The 21,495-nt window shown below is 37.9% G+C and overlaps 5 protein-coding genes across 5 annotated transcripts; 2 read left to right on the top strand and 3 right to left on the bottom strand.

Moving 5' to 3' along the window:
- Nucleotides 1-118: 118 nt before the first annotated feature.
- LOC132702822 (ATP-dependent RNA helicase abstrakt) lies at nucleotides 119-3,153 on the bottom strand. Its single transcript, XM_060671621.1, has 11 exons — nucleotides 2,982-3,153; nucleotides 2,813-2,929; nucleotides 2,604-2,745; nucleotides 2,410-2,545; nucleotides 2,145-2,354; nucleotides 1,802-2,092; nucleotides 1,590-1,752; nucleotides 1,402-1,533; nucleotides 631-949; nucleotides 389-571; nucleotides 119-334 (listed from the first exon to the last, which is right to left on the bottom strand). The coding sequence occupies exons 1-11, from the start codon at nucleotides 3,006-3,008 to the stop codon at nucleotides 198-200; spliced, it is 1,857 nt and encodes a 618-aa protein (XP_060527604.1). The 5' UTR covers nucleotides 3,009-3,153; the 3' UTR covers nucleotides 119-197.
- A 61-nt stretch (nucleotides 3,154-3,214) lies between these two features.
- Nucleotides 3,215-4,993, top strand: LOC132702823 (rRNA methyltransferase 3, mitochondrial). Its single transcript, XM_060671623.1, has 3 exons — nucleotides 3,215-4,023; nucleotides 4,073-4,225; nucleotides 4,284-4,993. The coding sequence occupies exons 1-3, from the start codon at nucleotides 3,366-3,368 to the stop codon at nucleotides 4,751-4,753; spliced, it is 1,281 nt and encodes a 426-aa protein (XP_060527606.1). The 5' UTR covers nucleotides 3,215-3,365; the 3' UTR covers nucleotides 4,754-4,993.
- A 300-nt stretch (nucleotides 4,994-5,293) lies between these two features.
- LOC132703468 (large ribosomal subunit protein eL37) lies at nucleotides 5,294-6,000 on the bottom strand. The gene is made up of 3 exons (XM_060672736.1): nucleotides 5,940-6,000; nucleotides 5,584-5,719; nucleotides 5,294-5,458 (listed from the first exon to the last, which is right to left on the bottom strand). Exons 1-3 carry the CDS (start codon nucleotides 5,940-5,942, stop codon nucleotides 5,322-5,324), a joined length of 276 nt encoding a protein of 91 aa, XP_060528719.1. The 5' UTR covers nucleotides 5,943-6,000; the 3' UTR covers nucleotides 5,294-5,321.
- Nucleotides 6,001-6,392: 392 nt separating this feature from the next.
- On the bottom strand, nucleotides 6,393-7,034 carry LOC132702825 (large ribosomal subunit protein mL55). The gene has a single exon (XM_060671626.1). It carries the CDS (start codon nucleotides 6,781-6,783, stop codon nucleotides 6,478-6,480), a length of 306 nt encoding a protein of 101 aa, XP_060527609.1. The 5' UTR covers nucleotides 6,784-7,034; the 3' UTR covers nucleotides 6,393-6,477.
- A 2,152-nt stretch (nucleotides 7,035-9,186) lies between these two features.
- On the top strand, nucleotides 9,187-21,122 carry LOC132703214 (protein sneaky). Its single transcript, XM_060672340.1, has 7 exons — nucleotides 9,187-9,413; nucleotides 9,471-9,627; nucleotides 10,350-10,632; nucleotides 14,261-14,486; nucleotides 15,416-16,035; nucleotides 19,935-20,229; nucleotides 20,310-21,122. Exons 1-7 carry the CDS (start codon nucleotides 9,187-9,189, stop codon nucleotides 20,629-20,631), a joined length of 2,130 nt encoding a protein of 709 aa, XP_060528323.1. The 3' UTR covers nucleotides 20,632-21,122.
- The last annotated feature ends 373 nt before the right edge of the window (nucleotides 21,123-21,495 follow it).

Raw genomic sequence — 21,495 nt, 5'->3', positions numbered from 1 at the left:
ATTTTTTTTAGATATAGTCAACACCTGGATGAATTAATTCAGACTTTTAGGGATAGAAATGCGTTTCTAATGAATTTAAGAGTCCTGACCACTTTATTCTCTACTATTTTCTCCCAAATCAAAAACGAATAAAAAAACCTCTATTTCAATCATTTTTTTTACAAAAAACAAAAATTATGTACAGAACGATCTCGTTTTTAATAATCGGCGGCGGTGTTCGATAAATAATCGCGGCGGCCGATGTTGGACGCCTGTTTATTTTGCAACGCCTCGAGTTTCGGACAGTCGGTGATCCTGTGTCCCAAACCGCCGCAATAGCTGCACCCTCTTTCGTCTAGAAAAACAAAAATGAAGAAATTACCGTTCTCAATCGCAGACAGCACCATACCTCCCAATTCAAGGTACTTTTCGCTCTCGGGACAAAGCTCTGACAGAAACGCGGGTACCTTCTGCTTGGCTTCGATGAGCAGATGCTTCAGGTCCAACAGTACCATTTCATCGTTGGACTTGTTCACGAAAGTGGTCGCAAGACCCTTGTTGCCGGATCTACCGGTACGACCTATCCGATGCACTGCACACAAGAATAGCGATCATTTAACTTTATTTTTTCGTTGGCGTCCGATAATTCACCATAATTCTCCACGTCGTCCGGCATATCGTAGTTTATCACGTGCTGAATATCGGGAAAATCTAATCCTTTCGATGCCACGTCCGTAGCGACCAGCACGTCCTTTTTCTGCTTCCTGAACGCCTCCACCGATCGGGACCGCTCCTCTTGGTCTTTGCCTCCATGGATGGCGACCGCCTCCACGCCCTTCAATAGCAAGTACTCGTGGATCGCATCCACATCCTGTTTTTTTTCCGCAAAAACCAATACCGGAGGTGTAGTTTTCTGAAGACATTCCAACAGGTACACGATCTTGGCTTCCTGCTTCACGTACTCAACTTCCTAAGCACATACAATTAACTACATGTAGCTGTATATAACCTATGATTCTAAGGGCTAGCAGGTGTCATAGAAAAAACATTTGCATGGACCATATGTTCCAGTCACAGACCGCTTACCTTTCCGACCTTTTTTTTTTAATATTGGTTTTGGAATAGACGTCCACACAATCAGTGACGGTCTGTGACCAAAAATGCTATCTGTGGTTGTGTCAAAAGGCCCAAGGTGCTGTACAATTAAAGTTTAAAGATGTTTTATCGTTTTTAGTACTTGTATTTTATGTAATACTTGATATTTTTATATAGTTTTGGCATATTGCGACGCCGATGTAATGTTTCGGTATAATTTGCTATTTACTTTTTAAGAATAGTGCCAGTTTCAGTACAAGTATAAAGCACCTTATTGCTGCAAGTTTTTAGAGATTTTATTTGGTGTATAATTTAAAAGAAACTAACCTGTACAACGTTCATGGAAGCGGCACCTGCGCGGCCAACATTAATCGTTATGGGCTTCACCAGAGCGGATCGAGCGAAATTTTGAATTTTCTTGGGCATGGTGGCGGAAAACAACAACGTTTGCCTTTGACCCTGCAAAAATACCTCGCTCAGTGTTGGACACGAACAAAAACATACATGCAACTCACATTAAAGTAGGAAAAGATAGTCCGGACGTCTTCCTCAAAGCCCAAGTCGATCATTCGGTCGGCCTCGTCCATGCACAGGTACCTGCACACCGACAGTTTGACGATTTTCTTCTCGAGCATGTCCATCAGCCGCCCGGGCGTTGCCACCATTATGTGCACTCCCCTACAACAGTCACCATCAAACAAAAAACACTTTTATTGTTGGATTATACTTTTGTATGATTTCAATAGCCTCGTTCACTGGCACCCCGCCTATAGCCAGGCAACTCCTAATTTCCGGCATACCGTGCTTTCGTAAACTGATGCTGTAATGTTGTACAATGTCGAAGGTTTGCTTGGCAAGCTCCCTTGACGGACATATAATCAACCCATAAGGTCCTTCATTTCTGATAAAAGGCATTTTAACCTCCTGTTCGAGGCAGAACATTATCAAAGGTAACACAAAAACCAGGGTTTTTCCAGAACCGGTAAAAGCTATCCCAATCATATCACGCCCTGACAATCTGAAAATGTATATACTAGAAGCGACTCGCTGCACCAGGTTTGGAAACTTACACAGTGGGAATCCCTTGGACTTGAATGGGAGTGGGTTTTTTTATTTTCCTTTCCTTGAGGCCCGATATTATGCCCTCATGGAGTTTCATTTCTCTGAATGTTTTAAGTGGAGGCGGTATTTCGTCCCCTTCCACCAATATCCTAAGGTCATTTCGAATTTTTTCATGGACAGTGTGTGGCCGGGTTAACACATACCTTGGAGGCCTCCAGCTGCAGAATAAAACGAATAAAGGGTGCTTTTTATTAAATTATAGGTGTTATTCACCTTGTTTTTATTGGCTCACTGTACTGGATACCTTTGGCTAGTTCGGAAACTCCCATAAGGGCCTTTTTCTCGGCTACAATTTCTAAAATCTCCTCCTCCTTCCTCAGTTGCCTTTCCACTGCACTTACTTTCTTGGCTAGAAAATAAAGAAGCCAAAAAAAGTGAATAAAAATGGAGAGCTTTTCTTTGCATACCCTCAGCCAGTTTTCTGAGTTCCGTGTGTTGATCCAACAAGGGAATGTTGTTTTTTCTACCCCAGATTTCATCTTCCTCGTCGTCTTCGTTAGTCTCGTTTTCGCTTGATGATTTAGTTTTGTTTTGCTCCGCCTCTTTCAGCTAAAATTTAAAAATTTACAACATTAACTCATATAGACGTAAAAGGATGCTTAATTTTTGCATTTACTTGACCCAAACGTCCTAATTTAAGTAACTGTTGCTTTTTCCTTTCCTTAACGGGTACGTATGGAACGTAACTCCCGTCCTCTGAATCAGAACCTTTGTTTTCTTCGCGTCTGTACCTCTAAAAAAAACATGGTGCGTAACTTTAATGCAACTTGAATTTAAAATTTTACCTTTAACGGAGGCTCCTCCTTGGACATTGCGAATGTTACCACACAAGAAGCGTTGAAACAAACTACAATGTAAACACAAGCAATCACAACTTTTGACAATCTAATTTATACTTTATAACATTTGACATAACCTAAAAACAAATTTAGTAGGGGTACTCGCCCATTTCCATTCAGGCCCTTATTCACATAAGTATCAAATATACTTTGACTTCAAAAATAAATAAATAAATCCTAATAAGAGAACATCGACCGTGATACATAAATTCAGTGGCCCTTTGTTACTTTAGTAAAATTTTCAATGAAACTGATCGGACTATGTGCCTTGCCTATGCACCACAAAAGAGGACGAGTGAGGCACTACCCTCTATTCGCGCAGTTTGAAAAATGGCGAAATTATTCCCTTTGTCTCTTTGCAAGGCGTTTTCGGTCAGCAAACAGCAAGTTAGATCCTTACCGAGATGGGCACATAGACGTCCCGTAAAAGTAATCGCCGCCGACGAATACGACATCAAAAACGATGCGGAAATTAATATACAACAGCAGACGAGCAGCGTTGAAAAACGTTCCACTGGTTACTCTAAAATACAGTGGAAACACACTGTTAAAAGCGCAAAAAGTGACGATGTTGTCAAAGAAACTCGACGCAAGTTCAAATCGGTTAAACCGTTGACTATAGTTTCGAGCGCGAGCTCACGCGCTAAGCCAACTGGAACCGCAGACATGCTGGAAACTATCATAGACGGGGACGGCAATTTCATCTACACGAAAATGGGAAACAACGATTTTAGGATAGCTAAACTCATGGCAGAAATCAAATCGAAACGGGAAAAGGAGAAAAATGACTTGATGCTTCTGGAAGGAAAGAGACTGATTACCGAGGCGTTGCTGAGCGGCTGTAAATTAGAATATATATTGTTTAGCCGCGTGAGTGACGTTGAAGATTTGAGACGTTACTTGCCGAAACTGGGAGCGAAATTGTATAAAATGCCCTACAGGGAAATGCAGGTTTGGTCTGACTTAACCACGAATCCCGGAATAATGGGTAAGGCTAAAAATTTCTCAGTTCTAAAGTATTGATATTAAAATCCTAGGCGTTTTCAAAATACCTGATTCCGAATTGGTCGTGCTTAAAAATCCGCTACCCTTAACTGTGATCTGTGACAATGTTCGGGAACCAAACAATCTCGGGGCAATTTTGAGAACTTGCAGCGGCGTCGGCTGCGAAAACATACTATTAACCACAGGTAAGCGATGTTTTTGCCCTTTGAAAATATTAAAACCATCAACGTTTTCTTTTTCCAGGTTGCGTCAACATATGGGCCACGAAGGTACTCCGGGGTTCATCAGGGGCGCACTTCAAGCTGCGTATAAGCCGCAAAATGACTTGGCTAAAAATTCGGGAACAAATACCTGCTAATTCTACAATTTTTATAGCCGATAATAACACCATATCTACCCAAGAAGTGGGCGTGGAAAAACAACTGAAGGACTTGATCGACAGTGTACCAGTTGTACCTTATTTCAGCGCCGACTTTAAGCGTGCGTCGCATATAGTATTAATCATAGGAGGCGAAACGGAGGGTATCAGCGAGGAGTCCTACAAGATGGCGAGCGAATTGGGCGGGGCTCGGTTGAACATACCACTGAGCAACGGATTGGATAGTTTAAACACTGGCACCGCATTGGGCGTTTTAGCATTCGAAATTAAGCGACAGTTGACCGTTGTTAACGCGAGCTTCAAAGAAAAAATGGCGGTTAACTGTAATGCATAAGTGTCACATTTTTGCTGAATCAACCGTTTGTTCCTAAACTTAAATTATTTTAGGTGGAACATTTGAAGTGCTTGTATAGAAAAATTGTTTTTTTACAGAAATATACAGGTTAAAAGTAAAAAATGTTTGCTGTGACCTGATTCACAATTTTCGTTTTAAGAGCTTAAAAGAGAAAAACGCGTTTAAATATAAGGCATAAGCATAACACTTTGCTGAGTTGGCCGTTTTTTTGTAAACTTGTGCAATTGTTCTAGATTGTACATTTGAACTACTTGTATAGAGTTTTTTTTTTTATAGAAATATACAGGGTTAAAAGTAAAAAATGTTTTCCGCAATTTAATTACCAATTTTCGTTTTAAAAGCTTAAAAGAAAAAAACGCGTAACATTGAAACCACTTTGCGAAGATGTCCGTTTCTTTGTAAACTCCTGCGATTGTTTTAGATGGTACATTTGAACTACTTGCATTGAACCACTTGCCTCTTCAACAAGGTTTTTAAATTTGCTGTTCAAAAATTGCTACAGGTCGATTTAAAGTCACCTTAAATGAAATAAATTTATTCAAAATAACTACAGAGAAGTGGATTTCTTAGCCGGCTTGCCGCCCTCGCGGAAACCATTGCGAAAACGCCTCCTTACAATTTTCAAGTGACGAAGACGACCGGTACCGGTGGTCTTCCTCCTTTTCGCTTTTATCGACCAATTATCTAACAAAAGAAAACATTGGTCAAACTTAACCTAGGAACCGAAACGGAACTACATTAACGCTCGTAATTGAGATTACGGAGCAAATCGCCAAAAAACAAGTCTTTAAAATAAAAATGACACTTACACGAACGCATTTTGGCAGAAGGATATCCGCATTGCGCACACTGCGACTTCTGGATATGGTACGAGGATCTTCCACATCGCCGGCAAAGCGTGTGGGTCTTATTCCGCCGCTTACCAAAACTTGACGTTCCTTTCGTCTACAATCAAAAGTGTCGCTTTTAATTCAAAATTCCTCACCCCAGGATAATCAAAATCTTTGTTGGGTTAGGAAACCGTTACGTTGCGAGAACGCTAAAAATATCCACGAAACACGAAGCCAGTCCTTTTGGACAATACATTGCTGCCGCATAAAACAAATTCCGCACAAGGATCACAGAAATATTTGGCGAAATTTACAAATTTTTATCGAACACCTACCATTGTTGACGTATTCTTGACAAGAAGGAACCATAGAATACTCAATTGGCTGAGGGGCCAATTGGCCTGTACTGGGCGCGTTCAACCGCGCCGAAATTTCAGGATCTGCTGTGGAAAACTCAGTTTTTATATGATTTAGATGTTCCAAAAGAGTCGCTATTTTCGTGGCCCTTTAAATTCAAAACTTCAAAACCCATTTGATGATTTTTTCAAAAACCCAGTTACTGCGAACGGCAACGTAATTTTTACATCCGTTGAATGCGTCTGAAGCAGGCATGGATTCTCATGTTCTATGGGTGCAAGCTTTTCACTTACTTTTTTCAATTTGTTTTGATCAGGGTAATCTGCATTTGCTCGTTTTCTTAATAGTGAAATTAAAATAAAACGAGAGGAGAGGTGTTAGCATTACACAATAAGCAAGAAATTATTTAAGTTAAACTGCTTTATAGGTAGTCGAATGAATCCAATAGATTTGTAACTTTTTATTCACAACTCAATCAAAAAAATAAATAAAACTAACATGTAATAAGAAAACGACTCATTTTTTCTTCAAGTAGTTTAAATATCTAGATGAGTCAAAGGAATCCTCAATATCCTCTTGAATGACCATTTTTTGTTTGGGCTTTCTCAATTCAAGTTTTTGTTTGCGTTCTGCTTCACTCAAGGTCCAAATATTCAAAGGCAATTTAATAATTTGGCGAGGCTCTGGATATCGAATCGTAAATGTCGAACCATCCGGATTTACCAGCAGAGTCGGATATGTGCGAGTATAAGTGAGTCTGTGCGGCTTCGTGATTGACCCCGAGAAACAGCTCAGTTTTCTAATAAGTTGTGGTCCTTTCATGCTTCACTCATTTACTTTACGAAGGTGTGTAATATAAAAACATCGAAGCACTGTTTTGTTTGAAGGGATTATTACATAACCTAACCTTCTTCTTCTTCTTTTATCTCGTGGAAACGTGGTCAAGTTACAAGAAGTTGTCATAATATTTAGGACCGTTAATAAACTTTTAAAACACCGTAAATATTAGCATTTTGCTTTATTTTAGTGCGTCATCTAATTTCTATACAATGATTCCTATTCGTGACGTACCTACGTATCAGTAGAAATTTTCTTTCGAGTTTTCAATAGCGGTATTTACGAGATACACGCTAATAAATATCAGACATCCGGCCACTGTAGTTATGACAAATAAAGGACTTTGCCGGTAAATTATAAGCAGGACTATGCTGATGGTGAGGATAATCGTTGCTACCAAAGGTATGAATATGATAGGCGCCCAGTCATGAATTCCTAGAAAAGAAGAAGCCGGTATATTTTCCATAACTAAGTATGCGTATTTTTAACTAGTGTTGTGTCAATCGTTCATTTTACGAACCAGTGACCGATTTCGAAAAGGAATTTGAATTATTGTTGTGTCTATATGTTATGTTTTCTGTTCTAGGTAGTATAATATTTAGCTGTCTTCTGCTTTGTATTGAATCATGATTTTATCAAAATAGGTGCTACATATTGGGTTGTACAGTAATACATTAATTTGTTTAAATTAAATACCTGTGTTGAAATAGATATTTCATTCAATATTCAATCTACCAATCGATGTCGCAACGCAATACTATAGAATAATTAAAACAACACTCCCCTTTTTTTTCCGTGACCTGTCTCAGTGGTGCATTTAAATCTTAAAACATTCAAATGAATCGTATTCGGGCGAATTCGAACAAGCGGATTTCGGTCGTTCGCTTCTATGAAGTGGTTGAATCTAAGTGACCGAATTAATCGCGATTGACACAACTCTATTTTTAACCACAACAAACAACACTAGGTGGTACTCTTTAAAACTTACTTGAGTTTTTGCCGTATATCGAACCGCTCCAGTAATAATAGGTTGACTTTAAATGAAGCTTGTGGGTGATGTTGTGGTAAATCGCGGTCATCTTACGCAAAAATGATTATAATCGGAAGAAATGCCAAGAAGCGAGTTGATAATTTTAACATTCGGGTTATCTTGTATGCGTCTGAATAAGTACTCGATAATAATTTTCGATAAGAAATATTTACCCAATTGGCAGGACAAGAGATAAATGTTGTCTTTTGTTTTGAATCGACGAACCCGCGGTCATTTTTCAACACTTTAATAAATCACTTCGTTTTTTAGTTGGTAGGAGCAAGAATCGTAAACTGAATAGGATTGCCGCAAGTGCAATTGGAAAACTCTCGCTGCCTGTGAGGTAGATGGCGCGTTTACTATGAAAATACATGGAAATAATCTGAAACTGACCCGAGTTTTGATCGACTTTGAGTATTTTGAGTAGCTTATAGCATTTTGTTTGGATAATCATTCGTTATTTTCATTTAATGTCAACATTAAATCCTTTTTGTACTTATTTAATATTGGGAAGTAGCGTAGGGTAGGCTCTCAGGAAGGGTAAAAATAATACTATCGCAATCAAGTTTTGCTTATATGTATTATCTTCAAATACATATATTAATTAACTATTGTTGTTGTACATTAAACTAGCGAATAAAACGATTTACTTGTAAAACTTGGTGTTTTACGTACGGCATTCTACCATTTTAAATATACAAAAATCAACAAATCCATATACTTAGCTTTATAATTTATTATTTGGGGTTCGAAGATGGATTTTTTTGTAGAATTTCACTTGTGGCATTCTGCTTAAATACTAATAGCGTGGGAACAGTTTTTTTTAGAAAAAGGTAAAATAAATGTATTTCTTAACTTTACCTATATTATTATGTGTAATATTTTGAGCTTACTTCCTAACTAATAACACCGCTAATAAGCATCACTTTTAAGTCTTTGTTTAAGGTTAAAAATATTGTTTTTCTCAGTTCTCATCACTCAAGCACATACAATTTTAAAGTATTTGTTAAAGGTTAAAAACACTGTTTTGTCCAGGTTTTTTTTACAGAAATACAATTAACACAAACATAAGAGCACTACTCATTAGTTTAAATTATTTTAACTGTTCAAAGAACACAAAATACAACGGTGTAATACGCCTTCAAATGCATTGACAGAATACACAAAAACCGTTAGAGGACTTCGCTTACGTCACAAGCGACCACGTGCGATCGATAATATTGGATGTCTTATGGGATTGGGCAATCCTATTGATATCATTGGGTAGGAGATTGGTTTGGTTTGGAATGGTTACATATCTTCGATTTGGCGTTTACTTTGACACAATAATGAAGTTGCTTTATTGCTGCTGAAGTAAAATGAGAGGCGAGCTCGAGAATGGCCTCCAAGGGTTCTGCAGGAAACTGCCACCGTTGTATCGTCTATTTTGTACCCCAGAAAAAGAGAACAGGATCCTAAAGTGCGTTACGGGACTAATCTCCGGGTTTCTCCTGGGCATAATATTTTACCGATACGTTTTGTCAGAGCTGAGTTTCACGGAAGAAATTGCTTTTGGCTTGAGCTTATCCATATGCGTCTTGCTCGCGTAAGGTTTCCGTGTTTTCAAAATCGACTTTCACGCGGCCGGTATAATTTTTACTAGATGCGGTATAGCGTTTTCTACGCAAGTCCGCTGCATCACCCTGTTGACGTTTCCCATTTTCGGCGGCAAAGTCGGCAGGGGCATACTGAAAGCGTTGGTCCTCACGTTTATAATATCAGGCCCCATAGAAAATATGGCGAATAACGGGAGAGAAGTGGTAAGTCGTTAGAAATAAAGAATTACACTAAATGATGTCGAGACATTATGCATCACCTCAAGCCTCGCTCTCAACCAACGGACTTTGGCCGCTGACAGTTTTCACATTAAGCGGTAACATTTTGAGATTGCCGTTTAAAACTGAAATGTCGGGAGAAATATTTATGAACAAAAATATCATAGCTATTTGAGGTGTTACAATATTAACGACCTCTATTGTAAAGTTTCAAAACACAAAGTAGACTTTGTGGTCTCGTAAGGATTTGCGAAACCGATCTTTCTAGATTTGTAGTCTGTAGACTGACTGGTTCTGTGCTAAAAAATAAACGTTGGTCTGTGACAAGAATCTTAAACCAGGTGAATTCCAACCGTTGTCAAGAGAATAACGATAAAATTCTAAAAACTGTGCAGGATTGTTACTGCCGGTCCATGAAGTTTGACTACTAGTTGCTAGTTGTGACGTTTAAGTTGGGGATTCCTATTACCTAGTCTTTTAATTTTGTGTTGGTGAGCGATGCATTGGAGCTTTCGGAAGTTATACGATGTTGAGTATTTTGCTCTTCTAAAGTGATGTCAAGTGCAATGTGGTCAATAAGGATCATAATTATTACAGATTTTTGTTAGCAATGTTCGCGGTTTTAGATTGTGCGATTGGACATTATTTAACCTACTGTGACATTCCTTCTACCAAAAACACGTTAAAAAAGGTAAATTCGCCTGCAGGTGCGGATATTCGCTTGCACGGCCTCGTTGCAATTCAACTTGACGAAATCGAGGTTTGAGCTGATGTTCAAGCCCTTCGTTCAGGCGATATTCGGCATGAAAACGGAAGTGAACGAGGTCAAGGACACGCTGAGGGCGGTGAAGGACGTGTCGGCGCCCATAACCGGCGAATTAGAGGACGAGAGCGAGATGAAAAAGATCAAAGAAGAAAACGATTACCTAGACGACAAGATCGGCGACACCAAGCGCTCGATGTTGATCGACGAGAAATACGAAACAGCAGGTTAAAAAACAACGAATTTTTGTAGATGGGAAAGCGGGAAGTTGTCGCGAAAAAGCCTAAAAATATGCAGTCCACATCGGCAAACTGTACGATAACTTATTCCGTACTCGTTTTAAATTCCGGACTGTTCCAGGTTTCTAGTTTTTCCAGCGTTGTTTCTGACTAGGAGTCTAACTAAAATTAAAATTTTTGACGCATTTAGCATTTACAATATAGTTTAACCTAAGAAAAATAGTACCCACACATGTTATTCCGGTAATAATACTCAATCCAAACAACACTTACAATTGCTAAACTACCTAGTTACAAGGCGGCGGGTTGATTAAAAACAGTCTTCTTTACTTTACAATTAAAACTACTGAGAGAGTCAGAAAATAAATCAATACGCTCGTTATTTGAGAGTAAAATATTATTGGGTTGTTCGGAAAGTCATTTCGTTTTTTTTGGGGAACATGAAAGACAGTTTTCGTATAACGAATAAATATTTTATTAAATTATATATTGGCCATTCTGGTGCGACACCTTTTGCCATCTTTCTGGCAGTAACATAATTCCCCTCTCATAAAAGTTTTGGTCCTTGCTGGCAAAAAACTGGTTCAGGTGGTTTTTGACATCTTCATTTGAGGTAAAGGTTTTGCCATCCAAAAAATTTTGCAGGGACCGGAACAAATAGTAGTCGGAAGGCGCCAGATCTGGAGAATATGGTCTATGTTGCGGTACGTTCCATTCAAGCTGTAAAAGTTTTTGGCGAGTGACCAAACTTGTGTGAGGTCTCGCATTATCCTGGTGGACAATTTGTCCAGTTGATGACAATAGACTTCTGAATTAATCGTTGTATTGTCCGGCAAAAGCTCAAAAAAAAACGATTCCTTTGACATCCCACCAAACGGAGAGCATCATCTTTTTTTTGGTGAATGTTGGCTTTTGACACGCTTTGAGTCGGTTCATCTTTTCTGCTCCATGACCTCTTGCGTTTAACATTGTTGTATACAACCCATTTTTCGTCCCCAGTAATAATCCGCTTCAAAAAGGGATCATTTTCTTGACGTTTGAGGAGCGAATCACACACGTCAACGGGACGACACAAATTTCGCTGCGTAAGGACATGGGGCACCGACACATCGAGCTTCGAGGTTAAGCCCATGCCTTTCAAATGGCCATAAACAGTCGAATTCGAAAAATTTAATCTCTCACCGATCTCTCGTGTGGTTATTCGCCGATTTGCATCAACTAATGCCTTTATCGCATCTTTATCAGCTTCGACCGGCCTTCCAGACTGTGGTGCATCTTCGACATCAAAATTGCCGGATCGAAATTTTGCAAACCAGTTCTGGCACTGGCGTACTGTTAACACGCCTTCTCCATACACATCCGTCAATTTTTTTCTCGCTTGGACAGCATTTTTACCTTTTCTGAAGTAAAAAAGTAAAATATGACGAAAATGCTGCTTATTGCTCTCCATATTTAAAAGGGCACCAACCAAAAACTACTGCGTAGAATTAATAGAACTTTTTCACACACAAGCCTTGCAATATCAGCTCTCAAGACATATAATGGTTATGCGGCTTAAGTGTGAAGTTGGTTTCGAAAAAACGTAATTAAGTCCTCTGACGGGAAAAAACGAAATGACTTTCCGAACAACCTTATATTTGTCAGCTTGCGCATTCGATTCAAATGCGAGTTAACGCCATAGTTGGTCCTATGAAAATCGATGTTAAAAAGAGCCTTATTTCTTGAATATGAAAACCAACAGATGCCAGAAGATCTGGTGCGTCCAACAAGTTATTAAGGATTTTGTACAATGTAGAAATGTCAAAAAATATGCGCCTACTGTCTAAAGATGTCAGATTCAAAAGCTTCATCTCCTCGGAGTTTATTTCCTCAAATGACATTCCCAATTTAAAACCTATCCCTCTAAGGAACAAATTGCTGCACACGCTCTATTTTTTTTCTTGTGAATTGCATAGTGTGGTTGCCAGACAGATAACATACTCTAAAGTTGAACTCACAAGTGCACAGTACAGCTGCTTATACGTAAAGATGTTTTCAAAACCCTTCAAAGTCCGAAAAACAAAGCCAAGCAATCGAATAGCTCTGAGCCAAACTCCAAGATCTTTAACAAGGTTCAATCTCTCGAGCGATCAAGAGTTCAAATGAAAGATGAAAGTTAGTGGATTTTTGGATATGCTAAAGCTTACAATTTTGCACTTGTTTCTATTAAGAGTTAAATTGTTCTGACTGCACCACAAAGAAAACCTATCAAGATCCTCTTGTAATCGATGATGGTCAAGAGGTGATGCTACAACATTAAAGAGCTTCGTCCGCAAATGCAAAAAAATGGCAAAAGCGAAAAATATTAATAAAAATTAATAAAAATATTAAGTCATTAATGAAAACATTGAAAAGGAATGTGGGACAGTCTCTGCCGAAATGTAACTTTAGAAGGTCTCCAAAGATTCCAATCCCTGAGAGCTTCACTACCAGAATGCCATGGTCAAACGTATCAACAAATTTTATAATAACGTAAACAAAAACCAACATTAAAATCCTCAAAGAAAATATATGTCGCTACCATATATACCTGGATTATCAGAAAAACTCCAAACCATTTTCAAGGAACAAAAAATTCAAATAGGTCACAAAAGTTATAATTTACATAAAACATATCACTTCACTAAACTCAAAGCAAAAAATACCAGTTGAAAAAAGTATAGTATATGAAATTCTATGCTCTAATTGCGACAGTGTATATATAGGACAGACAAGCTAATATTTAAAAAATAGAATCAATGGACATGACAAAAAAAATAAAACAGCTCTTCATACCCATTGCGGAAACACCAAACTAACAGAACCTAACACCAAAAATAGAGAACTTTATGAAAGTATAAAAATCCAAAAAAACAAAAAAGAATTAATTACAAAACCGATTCTAAAGATTTTGACAAAATATATCATTCAATTTTAAACTAACAAAACTAAATTATCCAATATATCTACTAATAAAAAACATGCGTATCTGCTTTGCATGCCATTCCAATTCGTATAAAATATTCGCTGACAAATTATGTTTATTTTTAATATATTAATTCAACGCAAAATGTCATCAATACAAAATAAGAATATTTTGAAAAAGATCGAGTTTGCCATCGAAACGTTAATAAATAGTTAGAAGAATCACATTAATTGTTTTCGAGAGAACGATTAGCCAAAAAAAATTTAAATATATATATATATATATATATATATATATATATATATATATATATATATATATATATATATATATATATATATATATATATATATATATATATATATGTATATATATATATATATATATATATATATATATATATATATATATATATATATATATATATATATATATATATATATATATATATATATATATATATATAACCAAAAATGATTTTTTTTTTCGTAGAAAATGGCGTAGATTCGCTTTTCTTTGAGGCACCTAAGGAAGAATGGTCAGTAAAAAAATATCAATTTGAAGGCATCCAGATTGATTTTCTTATACTATCTGGTCTATCGCCAACATTACAAGGGCGAAATTGAAGACGACACAATCATTTTTCTATTGTTTTCATTTTTTATCTCTAAGGAGAGAAATCGGAGGCTGTCCGTTACGAAAAGCTCTACATGAAGAAGATCGAGATGCGTTGCGAGGACCAGTTCACCAGGGCCGCGATGAGGTGCCGCAAAATGTTCGAAACGGGTTACAACAAGTGCTATGACACGGTCACGTGGGCCGCCGCTTGGTTGCTCTGCTGGCCGATGAAGCTCGACTTCGTGTGCAACATAGCCGAGGCTTTGGGCGGGTCCACCAGGTGCCTATTAGTTCTACTCTGGCAATAAATCCACTAAGTAAATGAAGACACTGAGAACGAGCTTACGTTTAAGCATTTTTGTTGTTTTGGAACTGAATAAGGACTATTGAAATTGTCCTTATTGAGTTTGAACGTTTAAGCCCTAGCCTGTTCTACAGAAAAATAAAATTTTACAACTATTTAGCCTAAAAATTTCAAGCCACACGTGAAACTCATCGAAGCCTAGTGTGTGCAGCTTTCGAATATCAAAAGCTGCTGTAAGTAAACAATCTTTTGACTATTTAATGACTTTCAGTTTATAAATAAGCAGTATTCTATAAATAAGGGGGTGGAGGTGAACTGTACGGGGTTAGAACCAAAATTTCCCGGCCTGACATAGATGCAGCTCCAGTATCACGATGAAACTTTAGTTTTTACAAAGCTCCTCCTCCTGAGTCGAGCTTGCTGACGTTTCGCCAATCATCTTGTTGGCTTCTTCAGAGCTTGACTGAAACTGGCTCGTATTTCACTTTGTACCTGCTTATATATCGTTTGAGGGGGCGGAGCTAAATGAAGGGCATAAACACCGTCCCGGACGACTGATTCCCATATCGCTGACAGGTAAAGACCTGAGTCGCGATTAAGATTGTTAGGTTGTTTATAGATTTCTTTAGATTCTCGGGTTTTTCGTTGGTAGAAAAATTGATTACATGCATAAACTGTGGAAGTTTCTTTGAAAAAAAAAGCAATAAATTTTGAAAAGTTGTTTGGATTTAGATTTAGATGTCTTTACTTTACAATGGGCTCAGTGATTGCAAACAGTCGTTTAGGTCTACTACAAGGTCTATAAAGAGTTCCCAAGCAGACCTTCTTACCATCAATATTAAAACAGACCCAGAGCTGTTCAAGCTATCGTCGATATCTTGCAAAATTTTGTGTTTTATACACAGATGCGACCCGTCCAAAGATATGGAGTCCGGGTTCGGTCAGGGCTACGCGTACCTCAAACAGTCCCGCTCGTCGCTGGCCCAAAACTTCAAGGACGTGAAGCTGCAGTACAAAATCGGAAAAATCAAGCCCCTCAAAGACGTGAGGGACGCGAGGGACACGGCCGTGTCGATACTCCACCAGGTGCAAGAGAAAAAAGCGATCTTCGCGCAGATCCTCAACGTGATCAAACGAGTCCTGGCGTTCGTCTTCCTCAGGATCGTGCTGATCTCGCAGGAGTACCACGACAAGTACCTGCGCGATTTGGAGTTCGACAACGTTTACGTCACTAGATATTTTCGAAAAATCGACGCGAGAAGAAAGTCGCAAGACAAACACACGCTGCTGCCCCTGAAGAAGGTCGAGCGTAAGAAACTGGTAGATCCGAGGTCTTTGAAACCTATCAAGTCGGAACGCGAGAAGCTTGCGAAGGAGACGTTGGTGTTGGTGTTGGAGATGATCACGGCCACCACTTTCGTCCTGCTGGACAGGTTGTTCTACGAGGCTTTGGATATAGTGAGGAGACACGCTAGAATCGATTACCTCACAGTCGGAAAGCACGACCTTCTGCTAGAAGTTAAAGGTCTTTTTAATTACTATTTCATGTTACTGTTCATACTTTTTTTCCTCTCTTGTTACCTTTCACGTAACTTCAGAAGGTCGGATGGGATCCACTTTGGTAGGGTTGGACGCTATAACTCGGGGTATCCGATTGAACTACCGGGCTGAAGCTTTCACCTTTTTAAGTACAAAAGTACGAAATATGAGCCGGGCCCGACCACGGAAGCCCCGATTTTTCGTTCACTTTCCGTCGATTTTCACGCTGCGCAACTAAATACCATAGACGCGCAGAGGAACGGCTTAGTATAATATCAATATTAGAATTAAATTCACGCACATATTTGAAAAGAAGTCCATTTATTATCATTTTATTGTAATTTTTGGTCATAGATGCGTTAAATTTTGGCTACAAGTGTGTCTAATTACAAATGTTACTACTATTTAAATGCAATGGTAATGAAAAATCGAACTGAGGTGGTTTTTACTTGATTAAAATCCATTTATCAACATAAATAAGAACTAAAAGTTCAGATTTTCACGAAATTATATATTTTGACATGAAAATTGTTTCGACAACACCGTGTCTTTATCGAATGTAATATTTACAAACTACCTGCTACTATATAGGGTAAAAGTGGGATAGATGCCCCACTTTTTGAAAGCTGACTATAACTTTTTTTTTAAAGTTAACTATTTGTAACAACTATAGTCCTTATACTTACTATCTACTCCTATCATCATTCAATGCATACCGTAGATTTGTAGATATTCGGCTCAAAAAAAAATTTATTGTTTGAGGAGACGCCTACTGTATGGGGTAGTCGCCCCTGGCAAAATTTCGACATGAGTATAGATGCCCTACAATGGGATAGATGCCTCCGTAATAAAGAAAAAAAATTCGTAAAAAATTAAATAAAATGTTTATTTGTTTTCTTAGTTGCAATAATATATTATAAGGTTTTCTTATCCAAATATACCGTAAAATTAAAGTAAATGGCACTTTTATAGGGAACAAATGGCTCAGTCTTTCGATCATTCTTTGGGTAAACTTAGCAACTTAACAACGTCTATTAAAAATTATTTAAAACTTTACCGAACTAAATTTAGGAATAATAAAACTTAAAACAAATCCGTCCCTTAGGACTTCTTTGGAAAAAAACAGAGCTTCCTTCTTAAAAAAAAACTAACAGTAATCAAAATTTTCAAATAATTAAAAAATATGTGAAATATGTTTACTTTGACCAGGTTACTTATTCTTTGAATTCACTTTGGCCAGGTTAGCTTTTAGAGCTGCAAGCTTCTTCTTGTGTCCACATCTATTACAGTAATCGCCATATAGAGTGCAATCTTCGTGTAACCAGAGTTTACACATTCAGGCACTGAATCCAGTCCGCCGTGGACTCGGTACTTGCATAGTCATCGAAACATTCTCTGCATTGAGTATTTTCTTTATCAGATTTAGTCTGGTCAGAATCTGATTCGTCGAACTCTTGTTCACTTTCAGAGCTAAACCTCGGTCTTTTCTTTTTAGGAACTGAATTTTGGTTGTTTTTTCTGGGTTTGTCTGGTGTTTGCTTCTTAGCTTTATCTTTCAACTTAGCTTTCTTAGAGTTAATATGTTCTTCTGAATTTAAAACGGCAGCACCTTGCTTGGCTTTTTTGTATAATGGAACAGGAATTTTCGGGATAGGTGAACAGTTGTTAAGAGTTGGAGTTTTCCCAAAAGTTTTGCAAAGGGCTTCTTCAGACCAAGCAGCACGGACGGGTGCCCCTATTTTCCTTTTATATTTTCGCGGCATTTTGTCTAAAATAAAAAATGAAATTAGGTGATGCATTATTTTTTACAAGTACAAAGAAGTACGACATGTAAAGGTATAAACAGCTCATAAATAAGTCAATTTTCCTACTAAGTTGCATATTAACTAGATAGGTTATTTAAAAAAATGTTGCCTATAGTCTAAGTACCTGTGAATAAGTCATAGAGGATATATGCCTCTAAGGGCGTCTATACTTAGTCAATAGTGGGGCCTCTATCCTTTTTAGTAGGGATAGACGCACCAGCAAATAAATAAAAATACTTAAATAATTTCGTAATTTTAAATAACAATACACACTTAAATCTTACCTTCGAAAACGAAAGTTAACTCAAGCGGCGACACGTGCAGTCCTGTCGAAACGCGTGCGCAGACTGTGCTGTGCGGGGCGAGGTTTGTCCGAGGAACTTGGTACTAGAGCGTGAACTTGGTTTTAAATTCTCTTTTTTTAAGGTGCTGTGTCTATCCTCCAAGGGTGTCTATCCCACTTTTACCCTATACCGAAAAATGACCATAAAACGTTAAATTAATGTTGTGAGAATTTAAGTTCAATAAAGGAGAGGGATTTAAATCTAATTGATCGTTGAGCAATACATTTGAATGTCTCATTTTGTTAGTCTCCATGGCATCCAATAAATTTAATTTTCTACTTTTTGTGGCTGTATGTAAAATATCAAAATTGTCGTCAAGAATGTGTTTTTTTCTGTGTTTAAGTTTCTTGAAGGATCTGCCTGTTTGTCCAATATAAATTTAATATATAAATAAATAAAAAAAATTGTATTGGACAAACAAGAAACAAAATATAACATTTATCTGCTACGATCTGCTACCGAGACAACAAGGGCAACTTTTATTTTAGTGGTTCCAATATGAGTTTGATTGAAACAAATCCTGTGGGTTAGACCACCCCTTTGAATTTTTGAAAACTCACCCTAAAGGTAAAAAAGGTAAAAGGAGAAAAATCTTTATGATGAAAAGTTTTTATGATCGGGAAGATTTCAGCAAATAAAATCTCCACAATTCTAAATAAAAGATATATTATTAGGTGTCCTTAGTCCGAGAATCTAATTTTATACTCTAAGTGGGCGCAAAAAATGGAGAAATACGAAATATGTCCGTTTTGCTGCAGGAAAACCATTTAAATCTAAAGTTTATCGTAGACACTTTAGGAAAACATCCAGAACATGCTGAAAGTATAAAAGGATTTTGTGAAGGCTTAGACAAGCTCAAACAAAAGTGTATTAGTGAAGAAGAAGCATTAAATATTCTAGTCACTGCAAAATTAACAAAACATCAATATAATTTGTTGAACACCCGGTCTAGTTTTATACTGTTTTATAAAAAATATGTTTTCTTCATTCCAAAAAATTCAAGACGAAAAATTAAGATGACATTTAATCAAAGTTATTTGCAAATAAAAAAGAGGTTTTTCTAAGACGCACTATATTTTTGGGTTGCCCTGTAAATTATGCAAAGTAACTATTTTGTTTTATGTAAGACGTTGCTCTTTATACAATATACTTGTGTATAAAATCGATTTATAGCTTTTCCAGATTAAAAGTTTCAAGTAAAAGACCTCATGTCCTTCTGTTCCAATAAAATCGTTCCACTGTGAGGCTGCAGAAATATACAGTTCAAGATTTAGCATTTAACTAATAGGACCTACTGAAATCGAATGAAATCAAATAATTAGAAGTATTTCTAAAAATTGAAAAATAGTTTTTCAGCAGTCTAAAAAATATCGTTTTTCTTGAAAACCGTTGGATCTGTCGGAAAAAGAACGATATTAGGAGAATCACGAGATCCAGGGTTAAAATCTTGAAGGATGGCATTTGTGAGTATTATATCATATGTGTGTTTTAATCATCAGTTCGTTTCACATCGTGATATAGCTCGTGTCGAGAGCTAAAACCGGTTTATCTGGGGTTTTCGCAAAACTAACCAGAACTAAAAGTCCCTGAAAATTGGATTCGAACAGCATTGAAATTTGTTCGGTCACTACATCTACACTTTTTCTCCTCTTTCTCTAGCAACACTTAATTCTTTCTATCGTCATTTCGCACTTAAGACTCTTTGCTTCATACTGTCACTTCTAATTTACATTCAGGCACCGGCATGATCGCCTCAGTTCTGAGGTCCTTGGTAAGAGGCTTCAACATCAAGAAGCGAATAAGGGTGCAGAGAAGCAACGAGCAGTGCCTGCCCAGACCCAAACTGTTGGCCTCCGTCTATTTGTTTAAAATTTTTGGCACTTACTTCGCGATCTGGGTGGCCATGTGGGTCCAAGCCTACATGCAGCGCCTCAGGAGGTTGATCTGCGCGTACTTCTACCGGAGGAGGGAGAAACGCAGGACGTTGTTCCTCTACAACGAGACCCTGAAGAGGCGGTTGGGATTCATGAGGTATTTTGTCCGAAATCTTTTAATATACTGGAAATTTAAAAATTAGCCCTTGACTGGGTGGTACTTGTACTTGTGCGCAGGTTCATGAAGAAGCGGGTCGAGAGACTAGCTAGGGAGCGCCGCCTCGAAGAGAACTACAACGTCTGCCAGATCCTAAGGATCAACCACCCGAATCGGTGCGGGTGGTTGCGGTTTTTCAAGATGGCGAGGAGGAAGTGTCTGGTTTGCGAGGAACCGGAGCCGAGGAAAGCGGCGGGCTTCGAAGAGTGTCGGAACCCGGGTTGCCATTTTGTCTTCTGCGCGGAATGCTGGCGCGATATGGGCGGGGTTTGCCTCGTGTGTCAGGCGGAGAGCGATGCCGACGATCTGACCGACGACGAGGACGAGATCGATTTATTTTAAGGATAATTTTGCACGGAAACGTCAGTGGATATGCTACAGGGGTTCGGCAACAATTCGAATGAAATTGGTCCGGAACCCGCGTAGTTTATCTACTAATGTTCTTAAAGTAAGAAGTAATATTTTCAATCTCGAAAGGTTTTTTACTGCACATGAGAAAATTTGGTTTGAATTTCATCGTCATCATTGCGATTTACGATTTTTGAAAAGCAACTGTGAGTTAATAAAGCACATAAAAGAGAATGTAGTCTGCCCCACAACATGCAATATGCAAGTTCGACGCACTTATGACGTAGGCTGCAGCCAAATTGAAATTACGATAAGGAAATCAGAAGTGCAATCGAAATAGCATCAAATGTATTCATAAAATATGGAAAGGTACATAAACGTAATGATCTAAACCTAGCACTACCTATACGTGATGTGAAATGCTCTGATTGACAGTAAAATCAATTGTAGAACTCATTCACACTCTTAATAAAACATATAATAATATAAATATATGACCGAAAAAGAAAGTAAATTCTTTTTTTTATGCTCTCTCAGGTGACTTCTTGTTATTATTGATAGGTGTCGGAACAGTTTAATCCTTAGCGTCCTTCCACCTCTTTCTTGGTCAACCACGATTTCTCTTTCCTAAAGGGACGATGTTGTGAATCTTCCTCACCAAACAGTCTGCATTCATTCTTAATACGTGGATCCGTGAGCTAACTTTCTGAAACTTGCACTTATCCCTGATAACTCCAGTGTTGATTCTGTCTATCCTTGTCTTACTCACGATTCTTGGCAATGTTTTCATTTCGCGGACCTCATGAGTAAGATTTGAGATATGGACTATAAGATCACCGAATGACAAAGTCCAAGAAG

This window comes from Cylas formicarius, unplaced genomic scaffold, assembly GCF_029955315.1.
Source record: "Cylas formicarius isolate icCylForm1 unplaced genomic scaffold, icCylForm1.1 PGA_scaffold_6__28_contigs__length_40554024, whole genome shotgun sequence".
Classification (NCBI taxonomy): Eukaryota; Metazoa; Arthropoda; class Insecta; order Coleoptera; family Brentidae; genus Cylas; species Cylas formicarius.
The sequence above is the reverse complement of the archived record's forward strand: the minus strand, read 5'-3'. Positions and strand labels throughout refer to the sequence as shown.

Bases quoted from the DNA above. Each gene is read 5' to 3' on its own strand.
- LOC132702822 (XM_060671621.1), bottom strand. From the start codon at position 3,008: ATGTCCAAGGAGGAGCCTCCGTTAAAG. The intron at 2,546-2,603 runs GTATGCAAAGAA...TTTATTTTCTAG, and splicing joins ACTCAGAAAACTGGCTGAGG to CCAAGAAAGTAAGTGCAGTG. The intron at 2,355-2,409 runs GTGAATAACACC...TTTATTCTGCAG, and splicing joins AGTGAGCCAATAAAAACAAG to CTGGAGGCCTCCAAGGTATG.
- LOC132702823 (XM_060671623.1), top strand. From the start codon at position 3,366: ATGGCGAAATTATTCCCTTTGTCTCTTTGCAAGGCGTTTTCGGTCAGC. The intron at 4,024-4,072 runs GTAAGGCTAAAA...TTAAAATCCTAG, and splicing joins CACGAATCCCGGAATAATGG to GCGTTTTCAAAATACCTGAT. The intron at 4,226-4,283 runs GTAAGCGATGTT...TTCTTTTTCCAG, and splicing joins AAACATACTATTAACCACAG to GTTGCGTCAACATATGGGCC.
- LOC132703468 (XM_060672736.1), bottom strand. The intron at 5,459-5,583 runs GTAAGTGTCATT...TTCTTTTGTTAG, and splicing joins TTCTGCCAAAATGCGTTCGT to ATAATTGGTCGATAAAAGCG.
- LOC132702825 (XM_060671626.1), bottom strand. From the start codon at position 6,783: ATGAAAGGACCACAACTTATTAGAAAACTGAGCTGTTTCTCGGGGTCA.
- LOC132703214 (XM_060672340.1), top strand. From the start codon at position 9,187: ATGAGAGGCGAGCTCGAGAATGGCCTCCAAGGGTTCTGCAGGAAACTG. The intron at 14,487-15,415 runs GTGCCTATTAGT...TTTTATACACAG, and splicing joins GCTTTGGGCGGGTCCACCAG to ATGCGACCCGTCCAAAGATA. The intron at 16,036-19,934 runs GTCTTTTTAATT...ATTTACATTCAG, and splicing joins CCTTCTGCTAGAAGTTAAAG to GCACCGGCATGATCGCCTCA.